Source organism: Microcaecilia unicolor, chromosome 13 (genome assembly GCF_901765095.1).
Source record: "Microcaecilia unicolor chromosome 13, aMicUni1.1, whole genome shotgun sequence".
Lineage (NCBI taxonomy): Eukaryota > Metazoa > Chordata > Amphibia > Gymnophiona > Siphonopidae > Microcaecilia > Microcaecilia unicolor.
The window spans coordinates 54,453,067-54,478,829 of NC_044043.1; the positions used below are offsets into that span (position 1 = coordinate 54,453,067).

The 25,763-nt window shown below is 44.4% G+C and overlaps 1 protein-coding gene across 2 annotated transcripts in view; it reads right to left on the reverse strand.

The window, feature by feature from the left end:
* Positions 1-25,763, reverse strand: part of LOC115482552 (transient receptor potential cation channel subfamily V member 1-like) — a 53,347-nt gene that overhangs the window by 12,964 nt on the left and 14,620 nt on the right. For both annotated transcript variants that reach the window (XM_030222428.1, XM_030222427.1), the window contains exons 5-13: positions 21,380-21,520; positions 20,847-21,145; positions 15,880-16,056; positions 11,671-11,829; positions 10,173-10,268; positions 9,493-9,575; positions 3,142-3,307; positions 639-705; positions 62-357 (exon numbers count right to left, since the gene is read on the reverse strand). In XM_030222428.1, coding sequence (XP_030078288.1) covers positions 62-357; positions 639-705; positions 3,142-3,307; positions 9,493-9,575; positions 10,173-10,268; positions 11,671-11,829; positions 15,880-16,056; positions 20,847-21,145; positions 21,380-21,520 — 1,484 coding nt within the window. The remainder of the gene's footprint in view (positions 1-61; positions 358-638; positions 706-3,141; positions 3,308-9,492; positions 9,576-10,172; positions 10,269-11,670; positions 11,830-15,879; positions 16,057-20,846; positions 21,146-21,379; positions 21,521-25,763) is intronic.

The following is a 25,763-nucleotide window of genomic DNA, read 5'->3' on the forward strand; positions in this document are numbered from 1 at the left end:
GGTTTATGCACAGAAGACTTTGCAAGCTGTTTCATCAGAAGAGAGGCTGAAGAGAGCTCACCTGCAGCTTCCAGATACTCTTGCTCTCTTTGGACACTTTGCTAACAGTGTCGTTCATCAGTGCAATCAGCATGTTCAGGAGGAGGATGTAGGTCAGTACCACATACAGGATCAACAGGAACATGAAGAGGTGCTTAAACTTCAGGTTCTCATTGAACTCCAGGTCTCCCATGCCGATAGTGAACTTGAAGAGTTCTAGGGTGGTGATATAGAGTCCACCATAGTTTCCACGGTCATCATTGGTGCTAGTGCTGTTCCCCGTCTCAGCAGGGGCTCCTCCGTTCAGTGTGACTAAAGCTATCACAGTAAACAAACAGAAGTGTCAAAAACATCTAAGATGCATAAGAATTGAAGATGTCATGTGGTACGCATCGGAACCAGAGGTGCAGCGTCAAGGAACAAGCACACAAAGTGCAGTGAGTGTACAAGAAACAGATGTGCAGAATGTTCCTAAGCATGTGATAACTAGTGATGGACACTTGTGATACACTCAGCAGCTGAGGCATCAAATCACTCAGACATCAAAATAAAGCTAGCAATAAATGGAGCAGAGCAGAGTAAATCTCACCATCACTCACCAGCTGCAAATCCAAAGAGAAAGACAATGTAGACAAACAGGAAGCGTAAGATGTCCCTCAGGATGGTCTGAAATACAGTGTCAGAATGTGGGTTACAAGGGGTTAAATCGTTAAACACAACACAACCAATGTTCAGCCAAGATATACTCCAAGAGCCAGTTGTGCTCTAGCCCATAAACAGTTGTGGAAATGCTGCAGCAGCCCCATCTATCTAAAGACAAAGCCAGAACAGCGTTTCACTCCTGATTTTATCCATCCCAGCCGGGTTGTGCACACAGGGCCTGGTATGCAAAAACACTTACACAGCCAGCAGAAGGTACATTTAAAAAAGGAAATAAGTGGCACAAATGGATAATTTGGCTATTTACATTTCTAAATGGCTAAAGTGAACGGTTTTAAATTGGAGTGAAATTTGGGGTGGTTCAGGGTAGGTCTAAAAGTTATCCAGCACACAGCGTATTTAGCCATCTTCTGTATAGTTTATCCCCACCCCACCCCCAATGTTCAGCACTTTTTAATCGGTCAGGAATTAATCCTGGCCAGTTAAATATTCTTAAGCTGGCTAAGTGCTAATGTTCAGTGCACGATAGCTGGCTATCTCGGCTGAATATTAGTGCTTAGCAGCTAGCCAGATCACCAGCTATCCTGCTTATTTTCGAAGGAGAAGGCCGGCCATCTTCCAACACAAATCGGGAGATGGTCAGCCATCTCCTAAACCCGGCCAAATCGGTATAATCGAAAGCTGATTTTGGCCGGCTTCAACTGCTTTCCGTTGCAGGGCCAGCCAAAGTTGAAGGGGGCTTGTTGGCAGGGTACGGAAGGCGGGACGGCGCGTGGTTACGAGATGGCCGGCTTCGGCCGATAATGGAAAAAAGAAGGCCGGCTCTGACGAGCACTTAGCCAGCTTTACTTGGTCCATTTATTTTTAGGACCAAGCCTCAAAAAAGTGCCCCAACTGACCACCGGAGGGAATCGGGGATCACCTCCCCTTACTCCCCCAGTGGTCACCAACCCCCTCCCACCCAAAAAAAAAAAAATTAAACATTTTTTTGCCAGCCTCTATGCCAGTCTCAAATGTCATACTCGGCTCCATCACAGCACTATGCAGGTCCCTGGAGCAGTTTTTAGTGGGTACTGCAGTGCACTTCAGGCAGGCGGACCCAGGCCCATCCCCCCCCCCCATCTCTTACACTTGTGGTGGTAAATGGGAGCCCTCCAAAACCCACTGTACCCACATGTAGGTGCCCCCCTTTACCCTGTAAGGGCTATGGTAGTGGTGTACAGTTGTGGGTAGTGGGTTTTGGGGGGTTGGGGGGCTCAGCACCCAAGGTAAGGGAGCTATGCACCTGGGATCATTTTGAAGTCCACTGCAGTGCCCCCTAGGGTGCCCAGTTGGTGTCCTGGCATGTCAGGGGGACCAGTGCACTATAAATGCTGGCTCCTCCCATGATGGCTTGGATTTGGCCGGGTTTGAGATGGCCGCCATTAGTTTCCATTATCGGAAAAAAACCAATGGCGGCCATCTCTAACGCCGGCCCAAATGTTGAGATTTAGCCGGCCCCGACCATATTATCAAAACGAAAGATGGCCGGCCATCTTGTTTCCATAACACGGTCGAGTATGGCGCTTTATGGGGCCGGCCTTAGAGATAGCCGCCCAAATAGATGGCCGGCCCCATTCCATTATGCCCCTCCACGTCACACAACATAGCCGGTTAGTACCAATATTCATAAGGCTGACCAGCTAAGTTTAGTGGCCAGATAGACCCACATAAATAGCAGGTCTATCTTTGGCTACTATAACTTAGCCAGTCAGCCGATAAATATCGGCTTAACTGGCTATGTTCACAGTGGCCCGAAAAACATGGAAATTCAATGGCAGTCACCGGATATGGCCCGGCATTGAATTTCCAGGTTCAATGCCGACTTCAGGAGTTAGGCGGAATGCCTCCCACGATCTGAATATCGGCCCCTATATGTCTAGATCAAAGAGCAGAACTAGCAGGAATGAGTTATGCATTTAAAGTTACGCTGGCATCTTCAGCATTTATTCCTGGACTGTCAGCTCCAAGAAAAATATGCATAAAGTTAAATACATAAATATTCATTTTACTTTATGCATTGGCAGTTGGCTGAATATTGAACTCATAGAAGAGAGGACAAATTTCTAATCAGTATCAGGTACCTAGAACCCAGCCTGAGTATGAGGCTGGCTTCTTGTTAGCCACAATATTAACACATGACAGAAAGTGTGCTCTCTGCAGTCAGTGGGACACTGAACCTCCACCCGGTTCATCTTGTCCCATGTCAAATTTCAGATAACTGCAATTAGGCCCTTTTCAAATTCATCCAGTATCTAACTGGTCCATTGACATACCTATAACACTATTTCAGGTGTTAAAAAAATCCACAAGATTTGGAGCCAAAAATGAAAAGGGATCTGTAAATGCCAAACAACAGCATTATTAAGGATGGTCTTTTTTCTTAAAGCCCACTGCACTGACCTTCTGAATCATCACACTGTAGATTCCTGTCAGCTGGAATCCTCGGGTATAATATAACATGTTCATCCAGCCAGCCACCAAAGAGAGAACCATCAGGGCAACGTACTCCTCATGTCCCGCCAAATAGATCACGCCAGACAAAAGCAGCACAGCGGACTGAAAAAAGCTAGAATCACAGAGATGAAATGATAGAGAGTGAGACCTCCAAGTTCCATCCGGTCTGCCCATTTTCCCTTTCTACTGCAATACTGTAGATCGATACTTGATCACTAGCTTTCCCCTCACTGCCTGGAGCTAAAAGTCTTCAGTATTTGTCCCATGCATTAGAGATTCTATTGTGTTTCTATTGTGTTTTGCCCCATCCCACTGCCACTAGGACTTAAAGCCTGACCGAACCCAGGATCATTCGTTTCTGCTGAAACCAAATCTGAAGCCAAAATTGGCTGCTTGGTTTAGGCAAAAATCAAAACCATAAACAAAACTGCCCCCTACTCCATCCCTTGGACCATAAAAACCCCCCTCCTGTCGATGACTGAAAGCTCCCCCCCCCCCCCCGTGATCACTCTCCTATGCCCCCCCCTACCCTCCCAGGCCTACCTTAGTGAAAGCCTGGAAGTCTAGTGGCTTCTTTGGGGGCAGGAACAAACCTCACTTGTTCCTGCCCCATGCCACTGCTCCTTCAAAGTGACCCCAGTGATCTAGTGGCCTCTTTGGGGACAGGAATGGACCCCATTTGTTCCTGCCCATGTGCTACTCCAATCCAAATGGCTGCCAAGACTGCCGCAGGAGGTCCTGGCAGCCTTTTTCCAATTGGAACTAACATGGGCAGGAGTGAGTCCTCTGCGTGTGCTGGTTCCAATCGGAAAATGGCTGCCTGGACCTCCCGCAGCAGTTTCATGAGGCTGCCGTGGTAAATCTCAGCAGCCATTTGGATTGGAGTAGGGCACAAGGCAGAAACGAGAGGAGTCTTTTCCTGCCCCTGGAGAGGCCACAAGATCACCAGGGTTTCACTAAGGTAGGCCCAGAAAGGGCCTACGGGTGGTCGGGCAGGAAGGGAGGACATGGGAGAGTGATTGCGGGGGTGGGGGTGGGGGAGAGGTTCCGTTTCAGCCGAAAATGCAAAGGCATTTTTGGCCAAAACCCGAGCCCGAATTCTGGGCCGATTTCAGCATCAAAACCAAAATCAAAATTCTGTTGGGCTCTACAAGGAGTGGATCCAGTCCATGCCATTCCTCCTTTGCATTAAGAACACAAGAAAAGCCATGCCGAGTCAGACCAAAGACCATAAAGCCCAATGTTGAAGCCTTGAGAACTCGTGCTACAGTTTACAAATCTCAAACTTGACCTAATTCAATCCTTTTTTGTATCTTTTATGTGTAAAGTAACATTTGGGCCAATATTCAGAGGGACTTATGGGCCCAAAATTCAGCTGGCAGTGGGCAGCACTTTTGCTGTCCACTGCCAGTATTAAACCCATATATTCAATGCCGGGCCATTTCTGGTGACTAGCAGTGAATATCCAGGGTTTTTTTAATCACTAAAACATTATGCTAATTTCAGCACTAACCAGTTAACCTTTTAGTGGTTAAAGATAGGACAGCTATTTCTGTGGTCCTATTTAGAAACATAGAAACACAGAAAAATGTAGGCAGATAAAGCCTATGTGACCCATCCAGTCTGGTCATCCATGCCATCTACTCCTGGAATACTTTGGAGTTGGAGGTAGCATTCTTAAATGGTTTAGAGGATTCCTGACAACAGGATCATACCAAGTAACAACTAACGCGGCGATATCAGACCCATGGATACCCGAATGCGGAGTCCCCCAAGAATCCCCCCTCTCACCAACCCTCTTTAACCTCATGATGATACCCCTAGCCAAGCTATTAGACAATCCAAATCTGAACCCATACAAATATGCAGACGATGTCACGATTTACATCCCGTTCAAACATGACCTAAAGGAAATCACCAACAAAATCAACCAAAGCTTCCAAATCATGCACTCCTGGGCGGATGCATTTCAGCTCAAACTCAACACAAAAAAAACACAATGTCTTATACTTACCTCAACACAAATAAATTCACCACCATAACCACCCCAAACTTTTCCCTCCCCGTCTCAAACAATTTGAAAGTTCTGGGAGTTACCATTGATCGAAACCTCACACTTGAAAACCACGTGAAGAATACAACTAAGAAAATGTTCCACTCTATGTGGAAACTCAAAAGAGTACAACCTTTCTTCCCGAGAGCCATTTTCTGCAACCTGGTACAGTCAATGGTACTAAGTCACCTGTCGGGGCATAATGGAACAGAAACGCCTATCTCCATGGGCGTTAATCTCCGAGAACGGGTCCGTGAAGGGGCGGGGCGGATCGTATTTTTTAAAAGAAAAAGACGCCCATGTTTTATTCGTCAAGGTGTGAGCTGGGCGATTTTGCTTTTCAGCGATAATGGAAAATGAAATCGCCCAGCTCAAAAACGAATAAATCCAAGGCATTTGTTCGTGGGAGGGGCCAGGATTCATAGTGCACTGGTCCCCCTCACATGGCAGGACACCAACCGGGCACCCTAGGGGGCACTTTTACAAAAAACAAATAAAAGGTAAAAGAGCTCCCAGGTGCATAGCACCCTTCCCTTGGGTGTTGAGCCCCCCAAATCCCCCTCAAAACCCACTGCCCACAAGTCTACATCATTACTATAGCCCTAAGAGGTGAAGGGGGGCACCTACATGTGGGTACAGTGGGTTTGGGGAGGGTTGGACGACTAATAGCATTAAGCAGCACAATTGTAACAGGTAGGGGGGGGGATGGGCCTGGGTCCACCTGCCTGACGTCCACTGCACCCCCTAACAACTGCTCCAGGGACCTGCATACTGCTGCTTGGGAGGAGGGTATGACATTTGAGGGTGAAAGTAAAAAGTTGTGAAACATCATTTGTTGTGGTGGGAGGGGGTTAGTGACCACTGGGGGAGTCAGGGGAGGTCATCCCCGACTCCCTCTGGGGGTCATCTGGTAATTTAGGGCACTTTTGGGGGCCTTATTCGTAAAAAAACAGGGTCCAGGAAAGTGTTCTAAATTCTAGCTCAAAACTGTTCCATTATCGGCGAAGGGCGCCCATCTCTGTTCGCCCGATAACCACGCCCCAGTTCCTCCTTCGACACGCCTTCGACACGCCCCCGTCCACTTTGTCCGCATCCGCGACGGAGTGCAGTTGAAAGCGACCCAAATTCGGCTTTTGATTATACCGCGTTATTCGTTTTTGTGAGATAAACGCCCATCTCCCGATTTAGGTCGGAACTTGGGCGTTATTCTCGTTCGATTATAAGCAGGCTGGACTACTGCAATGCACTCTACGCTGGCTGTAAAGAACAGATCATCAAGAAACTTCAAACAGCCCAGAATACCGCAGCAAGACTCATATTTGGAAAAACAAAATATGAAAGTGCAAAACCCCTAAGAAAGAAATTACACTGGCTCCCACTTAAAGAGCGTATCACGTTCAAGATCTGCATGATTGTTCATAAAATCATTTACGGAGAGGCCCTGACCTACATGCTAGACCTCGTGGACCTCCCACCCAGAAACGCCAAAAGATCTTCTCGCATCTTTCATAACCTACACTTCCCCAGCTGTAAAGTACTGAAATACAAACTAACACACGCGACCAGCTTTTCTTACATGAGCACACAGCTGTGGAATGCACTACCAACTCACCTGAAAACAATCAACGAAGAAATTAGCTTCCGCAAATCTCTGAAAACCTATCTCTTCAACAAGGCCTACCACGATAACCCATAACTAACTATAACACAACACCTACACACCTTTACTCAGAATGTCTCTTTCTAGAACTGCTTGACCAGACCCTCGTGTCTGCCTTGATTTCTTTGTAACACCAATTGTACTCTGTACCCTGATATGGCGATGCCATAACAGGTCTTTGTAAGCCACATTGAGCCTGCAAGTAGGTGGGAAAATGTGGGATACAAGTGCAATAAATAAATAAATAAAACGCTATTTACAGTGGGGGAAATAAGTATTTGATCCCTTGCTGATTTTGTAAGTTTGCCCACTGACAAAGACATGAGCAGCCCATAATTGAAGGGTAGGTTATTGGTAACAGTGAGAGATAGCACATCACAAATTAAATCCGGAAAATCACATTGTGGAAAGTATATGAATTTATTTGCATTCTGCAGAGGGAAATAAGTATTTGATCCCCCACCAACCAGTAAGAGATCTGGCCCCTACAGACCAGGTAGATGCTCCAAATCAACTCGTTACCTGCATGACAGACAGCTGTCGGCAATGGTCACCTGTATGAAAGACACCTGTCCACAGACTCAGTGAATCAGTCAGACTCTAACCTCTACAAAATGGCCAAGAGCAAGGAGCTGTCTAAGGATGTCAGGGACAAGATCATACACCTGCACAAGGCTGGAATGGGCTACAAAACCATCAGTAAGACGCTGGGCGAGAAGGAGACAACTGTTGGTGCCATAGTAAGAAAATGGAAGAAGTACAAAATGACTGTCAATCGACAAAGATCTGGGGCTCCACGCAAAATCTCACCTCGTGGGGTATCCTTGATCATGAGGAAGGTTAGAAATCAGCCTACAACTACAAGGGGGGAACTTGTCAATGATCTCAAGGCAGCTGGGACCACTGTCACCACGAAAACCATTGGTAACACATTACGACATAACGGATTGCAATCCTGCAGTGCCCGCAAGGTCCCCCTGCTCCGGAAGGCACATGTGACGGCCCGTCTGAAGTTTGCCAGTGAACACCTGGATGATGCCGAGAGTGATTGGGAGAAGATGCTGTGGTCAGATGAGACAAAAATTGAGCTCTTTGGCATGAACTCAACTCGCCATGTTTGGAGGAAGAGAAATGCTGCCTATGACCCAAAGAACACCGTCCCCACTGTCAAGCATGGAGGTGGAAATGTTATGTTTTGGGGGTGTTTCTCTGCTAAGGGCACAGGATTACTTCACCGCATCAATGGGAGAATGGATGGGGCCATGTACCGTACAATTCTGAGTGACAACCTCCTTCCCTCCGCCAGGGCCTTAAAAATGGGTCGTGGCTGGGTCTTCCAGCACGACAATGACCCAAAACATACAGCCAAGGCAACAAAGGAGTGGCTCAGGAAGAAGCACATTAGGGTCATGGAGTGGCCTAGCCAGTCACCAGACCTTAATCCCATTGAAAACTTATGGAGGGAGCTGAAGCTGCGAGTTGCCAAGCGACAGCCCAGAACTCTTAATGATTTAGAGATGATCTGCAAAGAGGAGTGGACCAAAATTCCTCCTGACATGTGTGCAAACCTCATCATCAACTACAGAAGACGTCTGACCGCTGTGCTTGCCAACAAGGGTTTTGCCACCAAGTATTAGGTCTTGTTTGCCAGAGGGATTAAATACTTATTTCCCTCTGCAGAATGCAAATAAATTCATATACTTTCCACAATGTGATTTTCCGGATTTAATTTGTGATGTGCTATCTCTCACTGTTACCAATAACCTACCCTTCAATTATGGGCTGCTCATGTCTTTGTCAGTGGGCAAACTTACAAAATCAGCAAGGGATCAAATACTTATTTCCCCCACTGTAACTAGTCAGCGGCCATTTCTGGCTGGTTAAATAGTGTTGAATATCGGCTGGTACAGGTTTTGTTTTGGGGTTTTTTGTAATGGATGTTTATGCTGCACATACCCAGCATATAATTGTCCATTTCCCTGTATTTTAGAACAGAGTCTATGCTGGCGGATTCTGTTCTAAAATACATGTGAAAATTGAAAGATGAATTGAAATATATGTCTCAATTCCTACTTCTACAACCTATCTAAAATAGCTCTGTAAGAATACAGTCACTGGCAGCAAGTGCTTTACATGTATAGTCATGCTGCCAGCTATCTATATAGCAATGTTGAGTATGCATATTTTTTTAAACATCACATTCAGCGTTTAAACAAAACTTGCTGGTGTTACTTGATATTGACCCTATTGTTTTAGTGACAATGGAAATGCCAGCTTCCCCTGTTTATGAAGAAAATTGACTTGTCCTTAGCCAGAAATGTTCTCATTTTTCCCATTCTCTTCTCATTCAGATTTATTGTATTGGTGTATTTCATTGGAAGCTACCCCCTGACCAGCATTAGCAGACATGAAACCTATTTCAAACCGCTCAGTCCCCATGAGTGAAATGTTACATGCAACCTCATCACACAAGCAACAGTGTGATCTTATCCTGTGTGACTCCTGGAACAGGCAACAGACAATGTCAACAAGAAACTACATCAAAACGTGATAAAGGCTGGATCTACCAAATATGTGAACGTACAAAAGTGCCTCGCAGTAACCATCGATTAACACCATCCTTAAAGATAGTTGTCGTTTCAATCGTCGTTTCAAGAAGTAAACGATCTGCAAGAGAAGAAAAGGTCCACAGTGATAACTAATGTTACCTGTACCAGATGCAAAGAAAAGTCAACCAACTACTTTGGACAATCCAAGAGTTGCTCCGAGCTATGCTTTTCTTGTTATGCAAAGAAATGTTCCCAGAACAGAAAAGTGTCAGGATGATCACTAGATACTGGGGTGTCTAAGGGGAATGATATACATTTTTGTCCCGCCTTCCTTACAGTAACATAGTAAGTGACAGCAGAGGAAGACCTGAACGGTCCATCCAGTCTGTCCAACAGTCACACTCATTATCAATTCATGATTAAATCAACAATGAATTTGATATTATATACTTGATCATGGTCTTTCTTTAGTGTTTCTGGGACATAGACCATAGAAGTCCACCTGGCTCTGTCCTTATGCTCCAACTAGTGGAGTTGCCATCAAAGCCCACTCCAGCCTATCCAAATCCATCTTGTCATTTGTGAGACACAGACCGTAAAAGTCTGCCCAGCACAGTCCTCAGTTCCAGATACTGAAGTTGCCATTGAAGTCCTTTCCAGCCTATCCTAAACTGGATTGCCATATTGTCATTCTTCCACCTCAAACGATGCCCACCTGGGCAATGAAGAAATAAATTCCTCCCAGCATGACCAGGATTTCACCAACGAAGCGAAGGCGGCCCTGTGAGGTTTGTTCCACTGGGAATGGAGGCTGCAAAAGAGAAAATCAAGTTACAATGGCAGAAGTGAGCTGTTACCAGATGAGAAAGGGGAAGGTGATGGGACTTGATATACTGCTTTTCTGTGGTTACAATCAATCAATGTGATTTGCATATTATATACAGGTACTTATTTTGTACCTGGGGTAGTGGAGAGTTAACTGACTTGCCCAGTGTCACAAGGAGTGCACTGAGAACTGAACCCAGTTCCCCAGGATCAAAGCCTGCTGCACTAACTACTAGGTTATTTCTCCAGAGTCTAGGAGTAAATAATGTGTCTAGGAGTAAGGAATGTATCCATCTTTTTTTAAAATCATCTTTATTGAGGTTATTTAACAATACAATAGTACGCTGCTGCCCCTATGATGGCATACCTCTAAGATAATCCTTCAGCATCAGAGTTTATGGCTGGTGGGGGGGGGAATCTCCTTTCATTGCAACCCCTTGTGAGCATATGGAGCTATCACTTTCTATATAAATATATATAACATGTGCACATATGCAGCAGTCATAATGCTATGATACATTAGATAGAGGATAAAGCCGCAGCTGGCATTGTTGGGCTCTGTTAACATGAGGGACCTGTCAGAACAAAGCATGAAGCTCCTAAACTCAGTAGTTTCCCAAAGTACCTCCATGGCCTAGTGATGTATGATGGATGGACAAGTGGCATATTATCTTTGATAATCTAAAGAAAGGATGTAACGCGAAAGAAATCCATGAATTGAAACAGTGAGGGGGAACACACTGGCAAATTTACTTGTTGCATTTGTACCCCACATTTTCCCACCTATTTGCAGGCTCAATGTGGCTTACATAGTACCGTCAAAGGCGTTTGCCCAGTTGGTGGATAACAAATACAAAGTTGTATAGTGATCGTATGAGGTATAAGTGGAGGGTCGGAATGGATGAAGATTGCGTGATGTCCTGTTCGATCATAGTCATGCTGTGTTGGTAGGTGAAGAGGGTTACGTGGAGTCATTGGGGTAGGCCTTTTTGAAGAAATAGGTTTTTAGTGATTTCCTGAAGTTCAAGTGGTCGTGGATTGTTTCACAGCTTTTGGGAGCCCATTCCATAGTTGTGCGCTTATGTAGGAGAAGCTGGCTACGTAAGTTGTTTTGTATTTCAGTCCTTTGCAATTTGGTAGTGTAGGTTTAGGTAGGATCTTGACGATCTGATTTTGTTTCTTATTGGTAAGTCTATAAGATCTGTCATGTATCCTGGGACTACGCCGTACATGATTTTGTGGACTCATGTAATGACCCCTGGTAGGAGGCAGATTAAGGTTATTGGATGTGATTACACTGACCTGTCTATATCACAAGGGGTAATGTAAGGGCAGTACAGTCCTGCCAGTGCTTAACACAAGTACTCTTAGCATCAAGCATTTGTTACCTGTCCTGTAAGAGGCCGGTGATAGGCCACAAGAGTGAAGATGATCATGTAAGCCACATACAGCAAGAACTTGATGAAAAATATTTGTTTAGCAAATCTATCCCACTTTTCTTGCAGAAGATTATTCAGTGGCTCCAAAATGACCATTTCAGGTCCATTCTGTGAAAACAATGAGGGAAACTGAATTATGGGTATTGAAAGCAGGAGCCATCCTAGAAAAGACATTCAGTCCCTCAGACTAAACCTTCTTGTCCTCCAGTACTAACCTTTCTGGTATGTGGCTAGAGTTGTGTCTAAGGCAGGGGTGAGCAATCTTTATACACAGAGGGCTGCATGAATTTCAATACTATCCCTGGCAGGCCACAACATTACACAGGGCTGGACCAAGGCAAGATGCCACCTGAGGCAGAGCTAGGATGTCATCCCCTCCCAGACTGAGATGCCACCCCCTCCCCCAGGCCGAGATGCCTCCCCACTTCCTACCTTCAGCCCGTTTGTGGCATTTACCTTGTCACATTCAAACCCCAGCAGCAATTCCCATATGCTGCCCTGTCACCGGCACCTGCCTCTTCCCTTTACTGCAGCTGCCTGAGCTTCTGACAAAACAGGAAGTTACATCACAGAGGCAGCTGCAGTAACGGAAAGAGGCAGGTGCCAGTGGCAGGGCAGCTTATGGGAATCGCTGCTGCTGCCGGGTTTGAAACGTGACAATGCTGCAAAGGGTAGGGTTATCATATGGCTCCAGAAAAAGAAGGACACATTGATCCAGTTCGGGTTTTGCTTCCATTGAAAGCAATGGAAGTAAAACCCAGACTGGCTCAATCTGTCCTCCTTTTCTGGAGCCATATGGTAACCCTAGAAAAGGGGGAGATGCCGCTTCCCGAAGAGTGGGGATATGCCACTCCTGAAGAGTGCCGCCTGAGGCCCCTGCCTCAGGTGGCCTAATGGTCGGGCCACCCCTGGCATTGCCTAATGTTGGAACAGGAAAATGCACAGAGCTCCTTGGACCTTTCTCTGATAAATAAATATTTTACTAAAAATTATGGAAACAAACTGTTAGAGTGGCTATTCTGAATATATTTGTGAAATACAGTATTTAAAAATCACCAAAACTCTAGTTAATGACATTTTTTGTGTATACGTCTCATGGTCTTGTGGATCACATAAAATTCAATGGTGGGTCACTCACATTCAGCCTGCAGGCCACAGGTTGCCCACTGTGATCTAGGCAGTACACACTGCTGCAAACAGAGCTGGTGTTAGATATGCTGGGACCCTCAGTACAAATTTGGAAGGGTACCCCAAAGTCCATCAACAGGCTGTTCCTTCTTCAGCTTCAGGCAGGCTTGTGGCCCCTTATGGCACAGGGGCCCAGGGCAATTGCCCAGAATGCACTTCCCAAACACCAGCCCTGGCTGTACTTCAACTAATAACACTCAGGTCAATATTTAAACTCTATCACAAAAGTCAATACAGTATTTGGGCATCCAGTTGTCTGCTTCACTTCAGGAATTATACAAACTCAATTTTCTTCCTAAGCTCAGGGAGCTACTTTTAGAATTAGAACATTGGGAAGGTTTGAATTTGTCCTAGTTGGGATGAATCAATGCAAAAATAATGATTGTGTTACCAAACTGTTATATCTTTTCTTGGCCATCCCTATTGCTCTGTCCAGGGGCCTCTTTCATTTATTAAATAGAAAGGCTTTTATCTACATCTGGAGAAAATAACACCCAGAGTGAATAGGGCTATGCTCCAGCAGTTGAAACAAGATGAGGGCAAGGGGGTTCCACACTTTGTTCTTTACCATGCAGCAGCACAACTTCAGATAATATCCGAATGGCTGCAGGGATCTCAGAAACTATGGTTGGTCATAGAGCAGAACATAGTTGGGGATGCCCCCTGTTGCCTATGCAACCAGCAAGGAGATTTCTTCTGTGTCCAACTATTTACATGAGAGATCCTTTGGCCACATGGCTTGTGCAGCGAACTAGGTGGTTCCTGTCTATAATTATTTAGCTATAAAGTTCTACTTTAGGTATGCTGCACTATTTCCCATCCCCCATCTCTATTTTCCTATCAGCCACATGTAGGAATTTCTGGCTGGTCACAAACTCTGATGGTGCCTCATGTTGCTAGGGCAACTCAGCTACCTGGTATAACTTGTTGCAAATGTAATTTACTGAGAAGAGGTATGGCAAAGACACCAATTGCAAGCCTACAGCACATATGAAAGACCCAATTACAAGTCTCCAGCACATATGCAGCACCTATGATTGGCCCAGGGTAGAGAAGAGGTGGATACTCACCACAGCCTGAGTAAGAATAAAAAGACTTTTAATTCTCTCTAATTCCTGTTGAATTTTTTGCCTGTAATATTTTGTAACATGTTTAGAGAATAGCAAACCAAATGTGCAGCCTAGTACATTCCCTGATAGAAAGTATCATCAGTCTACTTCCAACATATGTGCACAGGGTTTTGCCCTTGGGATGAGAAGATGTGGGCCTCAGCCTCACTACATACCCTAGGGCAAGTATAGGAGCAAGGAGAAATATTATCCTTATCTGATCTTAGTAAGGAATACGGTGATACACAACAAGATACTTTTCAATACAGACAACTTGGTGATTTTATACTTGAGGGCCCAGGAAGATTTACAGCTAGGAGAAACAGATCTGAAAAAAGCAGTATATATATGCATGGGAAGGGGGGTTAAGTAGACTTTATAGAGCCATACTCACCTAACATACACCAGTCTTTTTATATTGGCAAATGGGAAAATTGTTAGCACACACTTGGGAATTTACAAATTTAAGTAAGATGTTCATTTCCTTGTTTATAATATTAATGGATAGTAGTGTGATTGAAAATGGCTTCTCAAAATATTTTATCAATGGTACTATACTCCGGCTTGTCTAACCAAGATCTGTAAAACTACCATGGACAGATGTCGGCAGAATATTGTCTACTTCATCACGAAGTGACTGGAATTCACAAACTGGAAACTCATCTTTTCACAGCTGCCAAATTCACTCTGGCAAGATGTTGGAAACAGCCACAAACTCTACCTTTGGAGATGGTTCTTTTAAAGCTGGACTAAGTATGTTTAATGTCCAAGTAGATGACTATAAAGTATGGCCGGATCCTGCTTTATCATAAAACTATGTGGAGATCCCAAACCACAGTGACAGCTGTTTCACAAGCCTAATACTCAACCCTTTGCCAGACCTTATTTTTTTAATTTGAATTCTGTTTTAGGCCACGACTACCCTTATTATTGAGTTTTTGAGGGACTTTAAAGGGGGGGGGGGGAAGGAAAAGGTAGGGAGGAGGGATCCATTTGATTCTGTATATTGAACTATGAAATGGTTTCCTATATGTTTAAAATAGCATTGTATTATGCCTTGTTTATTAATGAAATTGAATAAATAAAGTTGATTAAAAAATTAACTCTATCATTGGCATTGCTTTTAAATGACTGGGCAGTCTGCAATGATTTTCAGTGGCATTATCCAGATAACACTTTTTATCTGGGTAGCAGTTACTATTACTTCGATAAATGCTTCTACATATCAGACCTACTGTTCTTCCCACAGCTTGCCAGACCTCGCGATGGGAGGGGGCCAGAGCCCAAGGTGGGGGGCACATTTTGGTCTGCTGCCCCGTCTCACCCCCCTCACGCCTCACCACCCTGCTGCACCCCCCGCTGCCCTGCTGCTCCACACCCACTGCTGCAACAAATACCTTGGCTGGTGGGGGTCCCTAACCCCCACCAGCTGAAGCATTGTCCAGCGCCAGTCTCTGGCACCTCTGTGTTGCCTGCCCTGCTCTGTCTTCCCCTCACATCCTGCACACACCTTTTAGTGAAATTGAGCATGCTCAGTTTCACTAAAAGGAGCATGCTGGACATGAGGGGAAGACAGAGCAGGGCAGGCAACGCGGCAGCACCGGAGACCGGCACTGGACAATGTTTCAGCTGGCAGGGGTTGGGGACCCCCGCCAGCAAAACCAGGGGCCCAGAGGAAATTGCCCCCATGGCCCCTCCTAGCTACACTACTGGTGGTTATGTAACCCAAGCCAAGTTACATCTTCATTGCTGAAATCCTATAAGCGCCAGGGAAATCCATCAAATTAAAAGAAAGAATATTGATAACAATAAAGATCTTGGAAACAAGTGGTACAATGTGATGGCTTAGGAGCTCACTTACGGGTGTGTCACCACTAAACGCAATGATCTCCAGCACAGAGTTCTTCTCAGAGGTGTCCACTGATGTCAGGTCATAGATAGATGAGGAAACTGGTCCATACGTCCACTCAGTGAACTTTCGCGACAAGTGTCTGCATTGTGGGTCTGTGATCTCCCGTTGGAGAATGTGCTTAAAAATCTAATATGGACAAGCACAGAACAGAAAAACACAGATTGTAAGTGCCAGGCATAAAATCAAAAGTGCTTCTGTTCCGTTATTGAATGAATTTTAACTTGTCTTTATCACTAGCCAGCTGTGATGAATTAGCTTCCTTATAACTCCAGTTTGGTTGCTTCTGATGGGAAGAGTCAAGCTTAAAATCATGATCCTTGTTTTTAAGGCTCTGTGAGGGCTTGGTCTTTTTTCTCTTAAAGACAAAGTGGTGAGCTATGGACCAGGGCATGTGAAGCAATCCAGCCCAGGGATTTGTCTATCTGCATCTTTGGAAATACAATGTACTAATGGATTAGGTCACGTGTTTTCTCAGTAGTAGCCTTTAAGAATGTATACATGCAAAAATTTCCAGTTCATCTGACATTTTGCTAGTTCACTTCTTTTTTAAAATGCACTAATTAACTTAGGGTCCCTTTTACCAAGCTGTGGGAAAAGGGGCCCTGTGGTGGCATCAGCTTTGCCCCTGTGGGACAGCCGTGCTCCAAGGCGCCCTTTTACTGCAGCGGGTAAAAGGTTTAAAGAAAGAAAGAAAGAAAGAAATGGCTGTGCAGTAAGTTCAATACTTATCGTGTGTCCATTTCCTACGGGAGCCTTTACCTCCACCTATTTAGGTGGCGGTAAGGGCTCCTGCGCAAACCTGGGTAAGCTCTGGCGCTAAAAACAGAAAAATATATTTTTAAGTACCAGAAATGGCGCACAGAGGGGGCGCAAACTACTGCCAGGATCCTGCAGTAGCCCAGCGACAGTGTCAAATTGGTGAAAAGCAAGCCTGCAGTAGGCTTGCCGCACCTTTGTAAAAAGGCTCCTTAATGTGCATTAATTCATAAATTAATATGCATTAAATCGAAGGAGCTTAAGACTATGTTATTTCAAAAAGCATATGGTAGTATAATCTAATAACCAACATGTGTCTCGTAATCAGTATGGTTTTTGATTTTGTTGTTAGTCTTTGAGTAAATCTGATTTAGTTTTGAGAGTTCAAGCTTTAAATTTAGGATTCTTTGATACATACATGGCTATCCCGGAAACATCTTTTGCCGGCTTCCTGCTTTTAATATACCTTAAAAAAATTTTTACTATGTGTTTTTGCTTTCAACGCAATCTTTTTTTCAACGTCCCTCTTTGCCTTCCTTAGCGCTTTGCATTTGACTTGATACTCCTTATGCTGTTTCTTATTATTATTACTATTATTAAGCTTCCATGCACCTACTGTTACTCTATTTTCCACTCTGTATATATTCCTGGAGTTGGTACTCTCCTCTCCGGAACCTGTAAGCCACATTAAGCCTACTGCTATGCGGGAAAATGTGGGATACAAATGTAATAAATAAATAAAAATTATGATATTTAGTATGATTATACGTATGTAGGCAGGAGAATGAAATTATTTATTTTTTTATTTCTTTCTGGTGTGGAATATGAACTTGATAAATCTGAGTGGAGGGGTGGCCTAGTGGTTACAGCACCAGTCTTAACATCCAGAAGTGGCTGGTTCAAATCCCACTACTGCTCCTTGTGATCTTGGGCAAGTCACTTAGCCCTCTATTGTCTCAGGTACAAAATTAGATTGTGAGTCCTTCACAAAGAGAGAAATACCCACGGTACCTGAATGTAACTCACCTTGAGCTACTACTGAAAAAGGTGTGTGTAGAATATAAATAGATTTAGTGCACAGGGCAATTCTATAAGCTCATGCCTAGATTTGCACAATGCCTTACACAAAGGTGCACTTGGCACTATTCTATAAAGACATGTCTAAGTGCAATAGTGTATAACTCCAAGGTGACTTTGGATGGTTTGTTCAAAATTCAAGTGGCGAACATAGTGATTTTCAAAACAGCAAAACATTTATCTTTTTCTTTCAAAAATGGCTACTTGCTAGATATTTTTGTGCTCAGTGTGTCTATCTCAGGCTTGTCCAAGCTTGCAGAGAGCCAAGTTGTGGTGGAGAAGCAGGAATCCTTCAGCTGAAACCAGGTGAGGGAAAAGAAACTGGGTGAAGGATGGGGAAGTTACATGAGAGAGAGAGACTGGGTGAAGGCTGGGGGGGGGGGGTTACATGAACAACAGCGAGACTGTGGAAAAGCTGAGGAGGGGACGATGCACTATTTTGTCACTATTTGACAAAGCATGTGGCAAAGTATGACGATATATGTTTTGGCCCGCTGAATGGCTAAAACATTTAAAATGTGGCCCCCAGCAGGAAAAGGTTGGACAAGCTTGGTCTATCTTTGTGGACCATTTTTGAAAAAAAAAAAAAAACGTCCAAGTGAAAAATGCACAAAATCAAGCCATTGAGATGTAGTAGGAGCCAGCATTCTTAGTGACTGGCCACACAGACATCCCAGCAGAGCAGTGGAGCACCCTAGGGAGCATTGCTGTGGACTTCACATAAAGGTCCCAGGTATACATCTCACCATTACCCCCTTATCTTGTCTGCTGACCCCTCCAAAATCCAGCAAAAACCTACTGTACCCAACGGTATACCACTACAATAGCCCTTATGGGTGAAGGGGTCACCTATATTTGGGTACAGTAGGTTTTTGGTGAGTTTTGTAGGGCCCACAGTTTCCATCACAAGTGTGACAGGTAGAGTAAGATATGGGCCTGGGTCCCCTTCTCCAAAGTGCATTGTACCGACCAAATTTCTATTTTTTACAATAATGGCCAGGCGCTAAGTCCAAGATTAGTGCCTGGCCATTTACCGATTGAACCTTTACCACTTCCTATTTACTTGGCGGTAAGGGCTCGGCATTAACCCCATGGTAATCAGGAAGCGCATGGCAATGTGGCCATGCTGCCAATTACCGCCAGGAAATTCGCACACCAACTTTGGAACTACTGTGGTACCCTGGCGGAGGGTTGATTTGGCGCATGCTACCCACGCCGTAACCCTACAGCGCCTTTTTAAAAGGGGCCCAAAGTTAGAACAGCTGAAGTGCCGTCCTAACATTTTCTGCTGAGTTAACCTGGCACTGGTCTCAATATCGACCAGTGCCTGGTTAACCTCCAGGTTGCTGCAGTCAGCATTGAATATCTAGGATTAATTTAGTCTGCATGTTTGTTGGCTGATTTGCCGTAATTTTTTAAATATATATAGTGTTATTAAGTTTTCCAGAAAAACACAGTTTATAAAAAATGCAATCATAACATCACAAAACCCTAGCCCTCCCTACCCCCTCCCCACCCTGCTCTTACATGACATCAAACCACACTAGTCATTAATTTATTAATTACATCCCACAACATAACGCTTCAAAGGTCAGTTCCCCCTGTGGTATATTCGTCAGGCCTTACAGATAGACCAAACTTTGTGAAACTGCAACATGTGCTGGATGGCCGTCAACCAGGAGCATAGCCAGCTGGCAAATATAGGGTGGGCCTGAGCCCAAAGAAGGTGGGCCCGAAAACTCATCTCTTCCCTGTCCTCCTCAGCCCCTCTCCAGTGTTCTTCCTGCCCTCCTTCTCCCCCTCCGGTGCTCTCCTACTCTCCTCAGCCCCCCTCTGGTTCTCTCCTCTCCCCAATAAAACCAAAAGAAATACCTGAGCTGGCATGGGATCCACAAGCCCCGTCAGCAGAAGATCTCCTCCTAGCAGAAAGACACAGGGGCCAGCCTCTGGTTTAAATCTTTTTTACCTCCGTCGAAGCGGCCGCGTCATTGAAAGCCCTGCCCATCAAGCCCTCCCTTCGTGAGTTCGTTCCCTCAGAGTCCCGCCCTCGCGGAAAGAGGAAATGACGTCAGAAGGCAGTACTCTGAGGGAACAAACTCACGAAGGGAAGGCTCGATAGGCAGGGCTTTCAATGACGCAGCCGCTTCGTCGGAGGTAAAAAAGATTTAAACGCCGGGCAATGGGATGTTGGGTGGGCGGGCCTGGAGGGAAAGTGGCCGGTTTAAACCGTATTTTTGAAAGAAAAAATGGCCGCCCATTTTTTTCCGAAAATACAGTTCGGACCCCCCCTTCTCGTAGACGTTCCTGGAAATAGACAGCCATGGAGATGGGCATTTGCGTTTGATTATGCCCCTCATAGTCTAGTCTTCTTAACGCTTGATATTCAGATGGAACAGCAGTACATTTCCAGCTGACCGCTAATGTGATTTTACTGACCGCGAACAGGCAGGCAGGCAGTTTGTGTATCTCCAGTTTAACTCCCACTGGCTTAAAGTTCAACAGGCAGTATTCTGCCTATGGATCATATTGAACTTGTGTAATACAAGTTAGTAAGTGGTTTGCCGTATTTTTTAATATTGCCTAGTCCTGTGGAACTCTGTCACCTATGTACTGCTGTGTGGAGTTCTGTTTGAGGTCTGGAGTAATAGGACTTTGAGGATTATTAAGGATGGTCTCTTTTTTATAGCCCACTGCACTGACCTTCTGAATCATCACACTGTAGATTCCTGTCTGCTGGAATCCTTGGGTGTAATGTATTCAACCAGCCAATTGAAGTAAGTCGCAAGGATTTAGAGCCTTTCATCTCTAGGACTGAGGTCTTAGTGGATGGTCACATGGATAAAGCCTTTCATCTCTAGGACTGGAGGACTCATGGGACAGATACAAAGATACAGAGCCTCTCACATCTAGGACTGGGGAATAGGCACAAGGATATAGGTCTGCTCCTCTAGGACTGGCTGACAAAATTGGCAGGGCTTGACCTATATCTGATGGCTTATTGTTGAATGGAATATCTTTTATTATATGTAAAGCACTGTCATGATCATTGTACCTGGTATCTGAATGGATCCAGTTCTACTTACCTCTATCTTTCCTGTTTTTGCAGCCAGCTTCAATGGTGTTAAGCCATTACAGTTTGTTATCTCCTCCAACTTCAGCGTTGGGTTTGATTTTGCAGCTGTCATTAAGATGTCATCATACATACTGATGACAAACCTGGTGTTGTGTTCTGTGTTATCAGCCACCATCACCAGGGCATGGAGAACTGTGTTACCCTCATAATCCCGTTCAGCGATGTTAGCTCTCCGGTACGGGTTATCCAATAGATAGCGGACTATGTTTGGTTGATTGGTGCAAGCAGCCAAAGACAAAGGAAGTTCACCTAGAAATCAGAAAAGAGACTTGGAAAAGAATTTGGAATGAGAAAAAAATTGCTTCTCTGGTACTACACAAATTTTCCCATAATCATAAGGCTGCTGGGTGCTTCTTGGGCTAATGAAGAAACCTACATGTCATGCTTAAAATTTCTGTATGGAGCAGACTCTTGCTATCATTCAAACAGACTGACACCCCCCCCCCCCCCCCATCATCTGCTGATTCTCTAGTGACAACATACCAAAATAAAATGAAATGCCCTTTTTCTTCTTTCTGAAGAGGTCCCCATCTGCTTTGGCATGGACGTCCGCTCCGTTCTTCATCAGCAGCTTCACCAAATCCAAGTTCCGTCTTTCCACAGCAATGTGCAGCGCTGTCTGACCTGGAGAGACATCAATCATCATCAGGCCCAATGACTTCTGGAGTCAAAGTCAGACAAGATAATATACCAGTGCTGGAGCATCACTTAGATTCTGACTCCCAGCTACAACGCAGGGGTACGAGCTGATAAATACTGGATCAACCAGCAAGTTTTACTCTGTGCATAGCCTTTGTGCAAAGTACATTAAGGACTCAATTCGGTAAATGGTGCCCAAATTTGGGTGCCAAAAAAATGCACACTAAGCACTGTTTTATAAACAGCACTCCAAGTTGGGCATCATATATAGAATAGCGCTTAGCACTGGGATCGCACCCAATTTGGGGCACAAGGATTTACACCAACTGAACCCTGGTCTAAACCCCACATCTAACATAGGCATAGATCCCCTGAAGTCTATAACACAGCACACAAATCTTAGAAACGCCCCTGATCTACCCATGCCCCTCCAGTAGCCATGCCTCCTTTTTGGATCTGTGCAGAAAAAGTTAAGCACACATCTTTATAGAATAGCAACTATAAAGTGTGCATGAAAATTCCAGTGGTTGACAATTAGCACCAATAATTGATGGTTAGTGCCCAATTATCAGTACTAATTGGCTCATTAAGTAATTAAATTATGTGCACAAATGGGGCGCGCACCCAAATTTGTTCACACAATTTTGAGCAATATATATAGAGGAGTCCTTTTTTCTAAGCAGCAGTAAACTTTTTTCAGGCTTTTTACTCACAGTAAAAAAGGCCTCAGCACGAGGCAAAAACAGCAGCCACAACTAGCGCTGGGCTCCTTTAACCGCAGCTTAGTAAAAGGACCCCAGTATTAGGGAGCAATTGTTTTGGAGATTTACCTCTGTTGAGTTTTATTGTGTTGTGCTGTAATGCAATGTGTTGCACTCTGGTGAGTTGCGTAGGGCTGCGTTGTGTTGTGTTGTGTTGTATTAAGCCAGTCTCCTGGCCTACAACCCAATACTCTTAACTCCACAGCAAATCCATTATCTTTCTTAATTACTTCTGGTGATTCTCTCAGTAGGGAATGTAATGCTTAGATCTAACTAATGGAATGGACTCTGAGAGGCGGAGATAGAGTCCAGATACTGCTGACATCACCATGTATTAAATCTTAATTAGACTTTTATGGAGCAAAAGGATGCATGCATGCCAAGCAGCTCAATCAACGTGTAGAAGCTGCCCAGTACCTGGGCACACCTGAAATCAGTCCATTCCTAAAGAAAAATAGTTTAAAGAATTTTTATTGGTGGAAAACTTACAGTGGAAGCTGCACTCTTTACTGCCACCTACTCCAGAACGTTTGGACTGCTTAGGAAAGGGATTTCCTATCTTCTGCAATAGTGATTAGTGATAAATGTTGGACCAATATTCAGCCAACGGTGATCAGCGTTTTGCTGATTGTTGCTGGCATTATACCCAGAAATTCAAAGCCAGACCGTGTCCAGGCTTCAGCATTCAATTTCCAGGTATATGGAGCCAGCGAAAACATAGTCGGTTAAGTGCAATATTCAGCACTAACTGGCTATGAAGAAGAACCACATAAAGATAGGACTGCAATTTATGTGGTTCTATTTATGTGGTTATCTTTGCCAGATAAGTGCTGAAAATTAATTCTTAATCGGCTAAATGCCGACTCCACTCCCAGAATGCCCCCAAAATGGGCGCTAACTGGGCAATTTCAGCAGCAGTATCTGGTTAAGTGCCACTGGAAATGTCCAGTTAGCTCCAGATAGGCGATTTAAACAACCAGCATGTGTGTGCAGCGTTGCTCTCAATGGTGTGTTCTTGTGAGAGTGATTGTGAGAAAGGTACAAATGGGAGGAGCTAAGAGTGAGAAAAGGGCTGTATAGATAAGTGTGCTGAGACTGTCAATGGTGCTTTTCCAGAAGCAAGTTTTGCAATATGTCGTGGCCACTGCAGTACTGTCCCTCCGAAGAGCACTTTGTTGAAACTATTTCCTGATTCCTTCAGTAACAGGAAATTGTGTAACATGAGCTGATCCCATAACTTTCAATGAAAGGAAAAGAAAATATGTCATTTTTCCTCCCAAAAGAAATAATTGGAGCTATGTGGCCAACAGGGAGGCTGCCCGGGTTTATTCCTGCTTGCAGCTGAATTATCTCTACTTGATTTGAAGGTCTTAGGGAGGTACAGGGCCAGTGCAAAGGTAATGGAAGCCCTAGGTAAATCAGCCTCGTGCCTGCCACATCAATCCTCCCCCTCCTTGCCCCGCTGACCATGACTTACCTGCCACTTTTCCTTTAGGCCAGCACCAAGAGCTTGTTCACATTACATGGTCAGGAGGCCAGAACTTACTGGTTTAGTCCTCTGGCCATGCATTTTGAACGTGCTCATGGTGCCAGCCATAAGGAAGAGGAGGAAGAGCTTGGGAAGCAACATATCAGCTCCCGCCACCCCAAAAACTTGCTAAATTCTCTCTTCAGTTGGTGGTGTTCTACCTGGCTTGCTGTACTGGCTGTTTTGCCACTCCTTCCTCTCCTCCTCCAAATTCTGGTGCCCTAGAAAACTACTTTATGTTACTTAGTGGTAGGACTGGTCCAGGATAGGTAAATAAAACTATGTATTTAGGTGAGTAAGTCATTATATGAGGGCAGAAACAGATGGAGTGGATCCCAATAATGGAGATCATTAGCAGGTTCTGTCTCCTGCACACTCCAAATATCATTTTTCAGGACCTTCCAAAAATCTTTTTGAGTTTGAAAATATAGCAGTTAGTGATCAAATCCCCTTTTATAATAATAGATATGTGGGGAAAACCTGATCTCTGATGCTCTTTGCTTCTTGGAGGCTAAGATTGTACCCTGCTCAGAAAGATAGATGGCAGGAGTTATAAATATGAGCATTTTTAAATGAATGACTTAATTAATAAGCCACCCAACATTCTTGGGTATGTTTAGTCCACAGTTTGTACATGATCCTCCATAATGGCAGTGCCCTCAAATCTTTCCTCTTTGAGACTATTCCTACAGCATTTCTGCTTGGGGCAAATTAGGAGAGCAGAAAACTAGTGAGAAAAAGTTGCAGGAAAACTGGTAATTGAAATGCAAGAGCCATAAAGTCATTTATTTAAAACAAACAAATTTGGTTTTAAGTGGAAAACTTTTTTTCAAATATTCAGTTTTACAATAGAGACATTCATTCAAAGCCAATAGTCACACACAGCTGCCTGGGATCCACCCTCTGAATATACCAAGTAGTGTATCTGTTATCACATGCCCTCCCCTTTGCCAAATCATTCATTGTATTTTTGTATTGACTCAGTTATGTTTTTCATGGCCATGAGTCCATATACCATCTGCTCAGTATGAAAGCAAGATAGGAGGATTTTTTAGCTATTTGGCAAGATATTCAATATTTGTTATGTTAATGTTATATTCCCTTCAACACCTTAAAATAGGTTCGGAGTGGATTACAATTCAAGATAAAACCAGCCTACAGAACTGGGAGCCCACAATATGATCAATTAATATAGAATAAAAACGTAACATCAATAACTAATTAGAAAGCACATATTTCCTAAATACTGTAAGTTTGACTTTAAAATTTTGCAGAAAGATAAATAATGTGATTGAGATTTCACCAAGATTGGTAGAGAATTCCAAATTTGAGAAGCTTGATAAGAAAATTAAGCTATAAAATATTTATAAAAGAAGGGATAGATACATTTAGATTATTACTTATTTCAGTCATAATCAAGAACAAATGTTGAGTAAGGAAGGGTTACATAGAGGGGCATAATCGAACGGGGACAACCATCTCTAAGGATGCCCATCTCTGAGGACGTCCCTGCAAATGGGCGGGGCATCCCGTATTATCGAAACAAGATGGGCGTCCATCTTTTGTTTCGATAATACGGTTGGGGATGCCCAAATCTCAACATTTAGGTCGACCTTCGAGATGGTTGACCTAAATGTTGAGATGGTCGACCTTAGAGATGAGCGACCTTGGTTTTCGCCAATAATGGAAACCGAGGATGTCTATCTCAAAAATCCAAGGCATTTGGTCATGGGAGGAGCCAGCATTCGTAGTGCACGGTCCCCCTCACATGCCAGGATACCAACCGGGCACCCAAGTGGGCACAGCAGGGGACTTCACAAATTGCTCCCAGGTGCATAGCTCCCTTACCTTCAGTGCTGAGCCCCCCAACCCCTCCCCCAAAACCCACTCCCCACAACTGTACACCAATACCATAGCCCTTAGGGATGAAGGGGGGCAT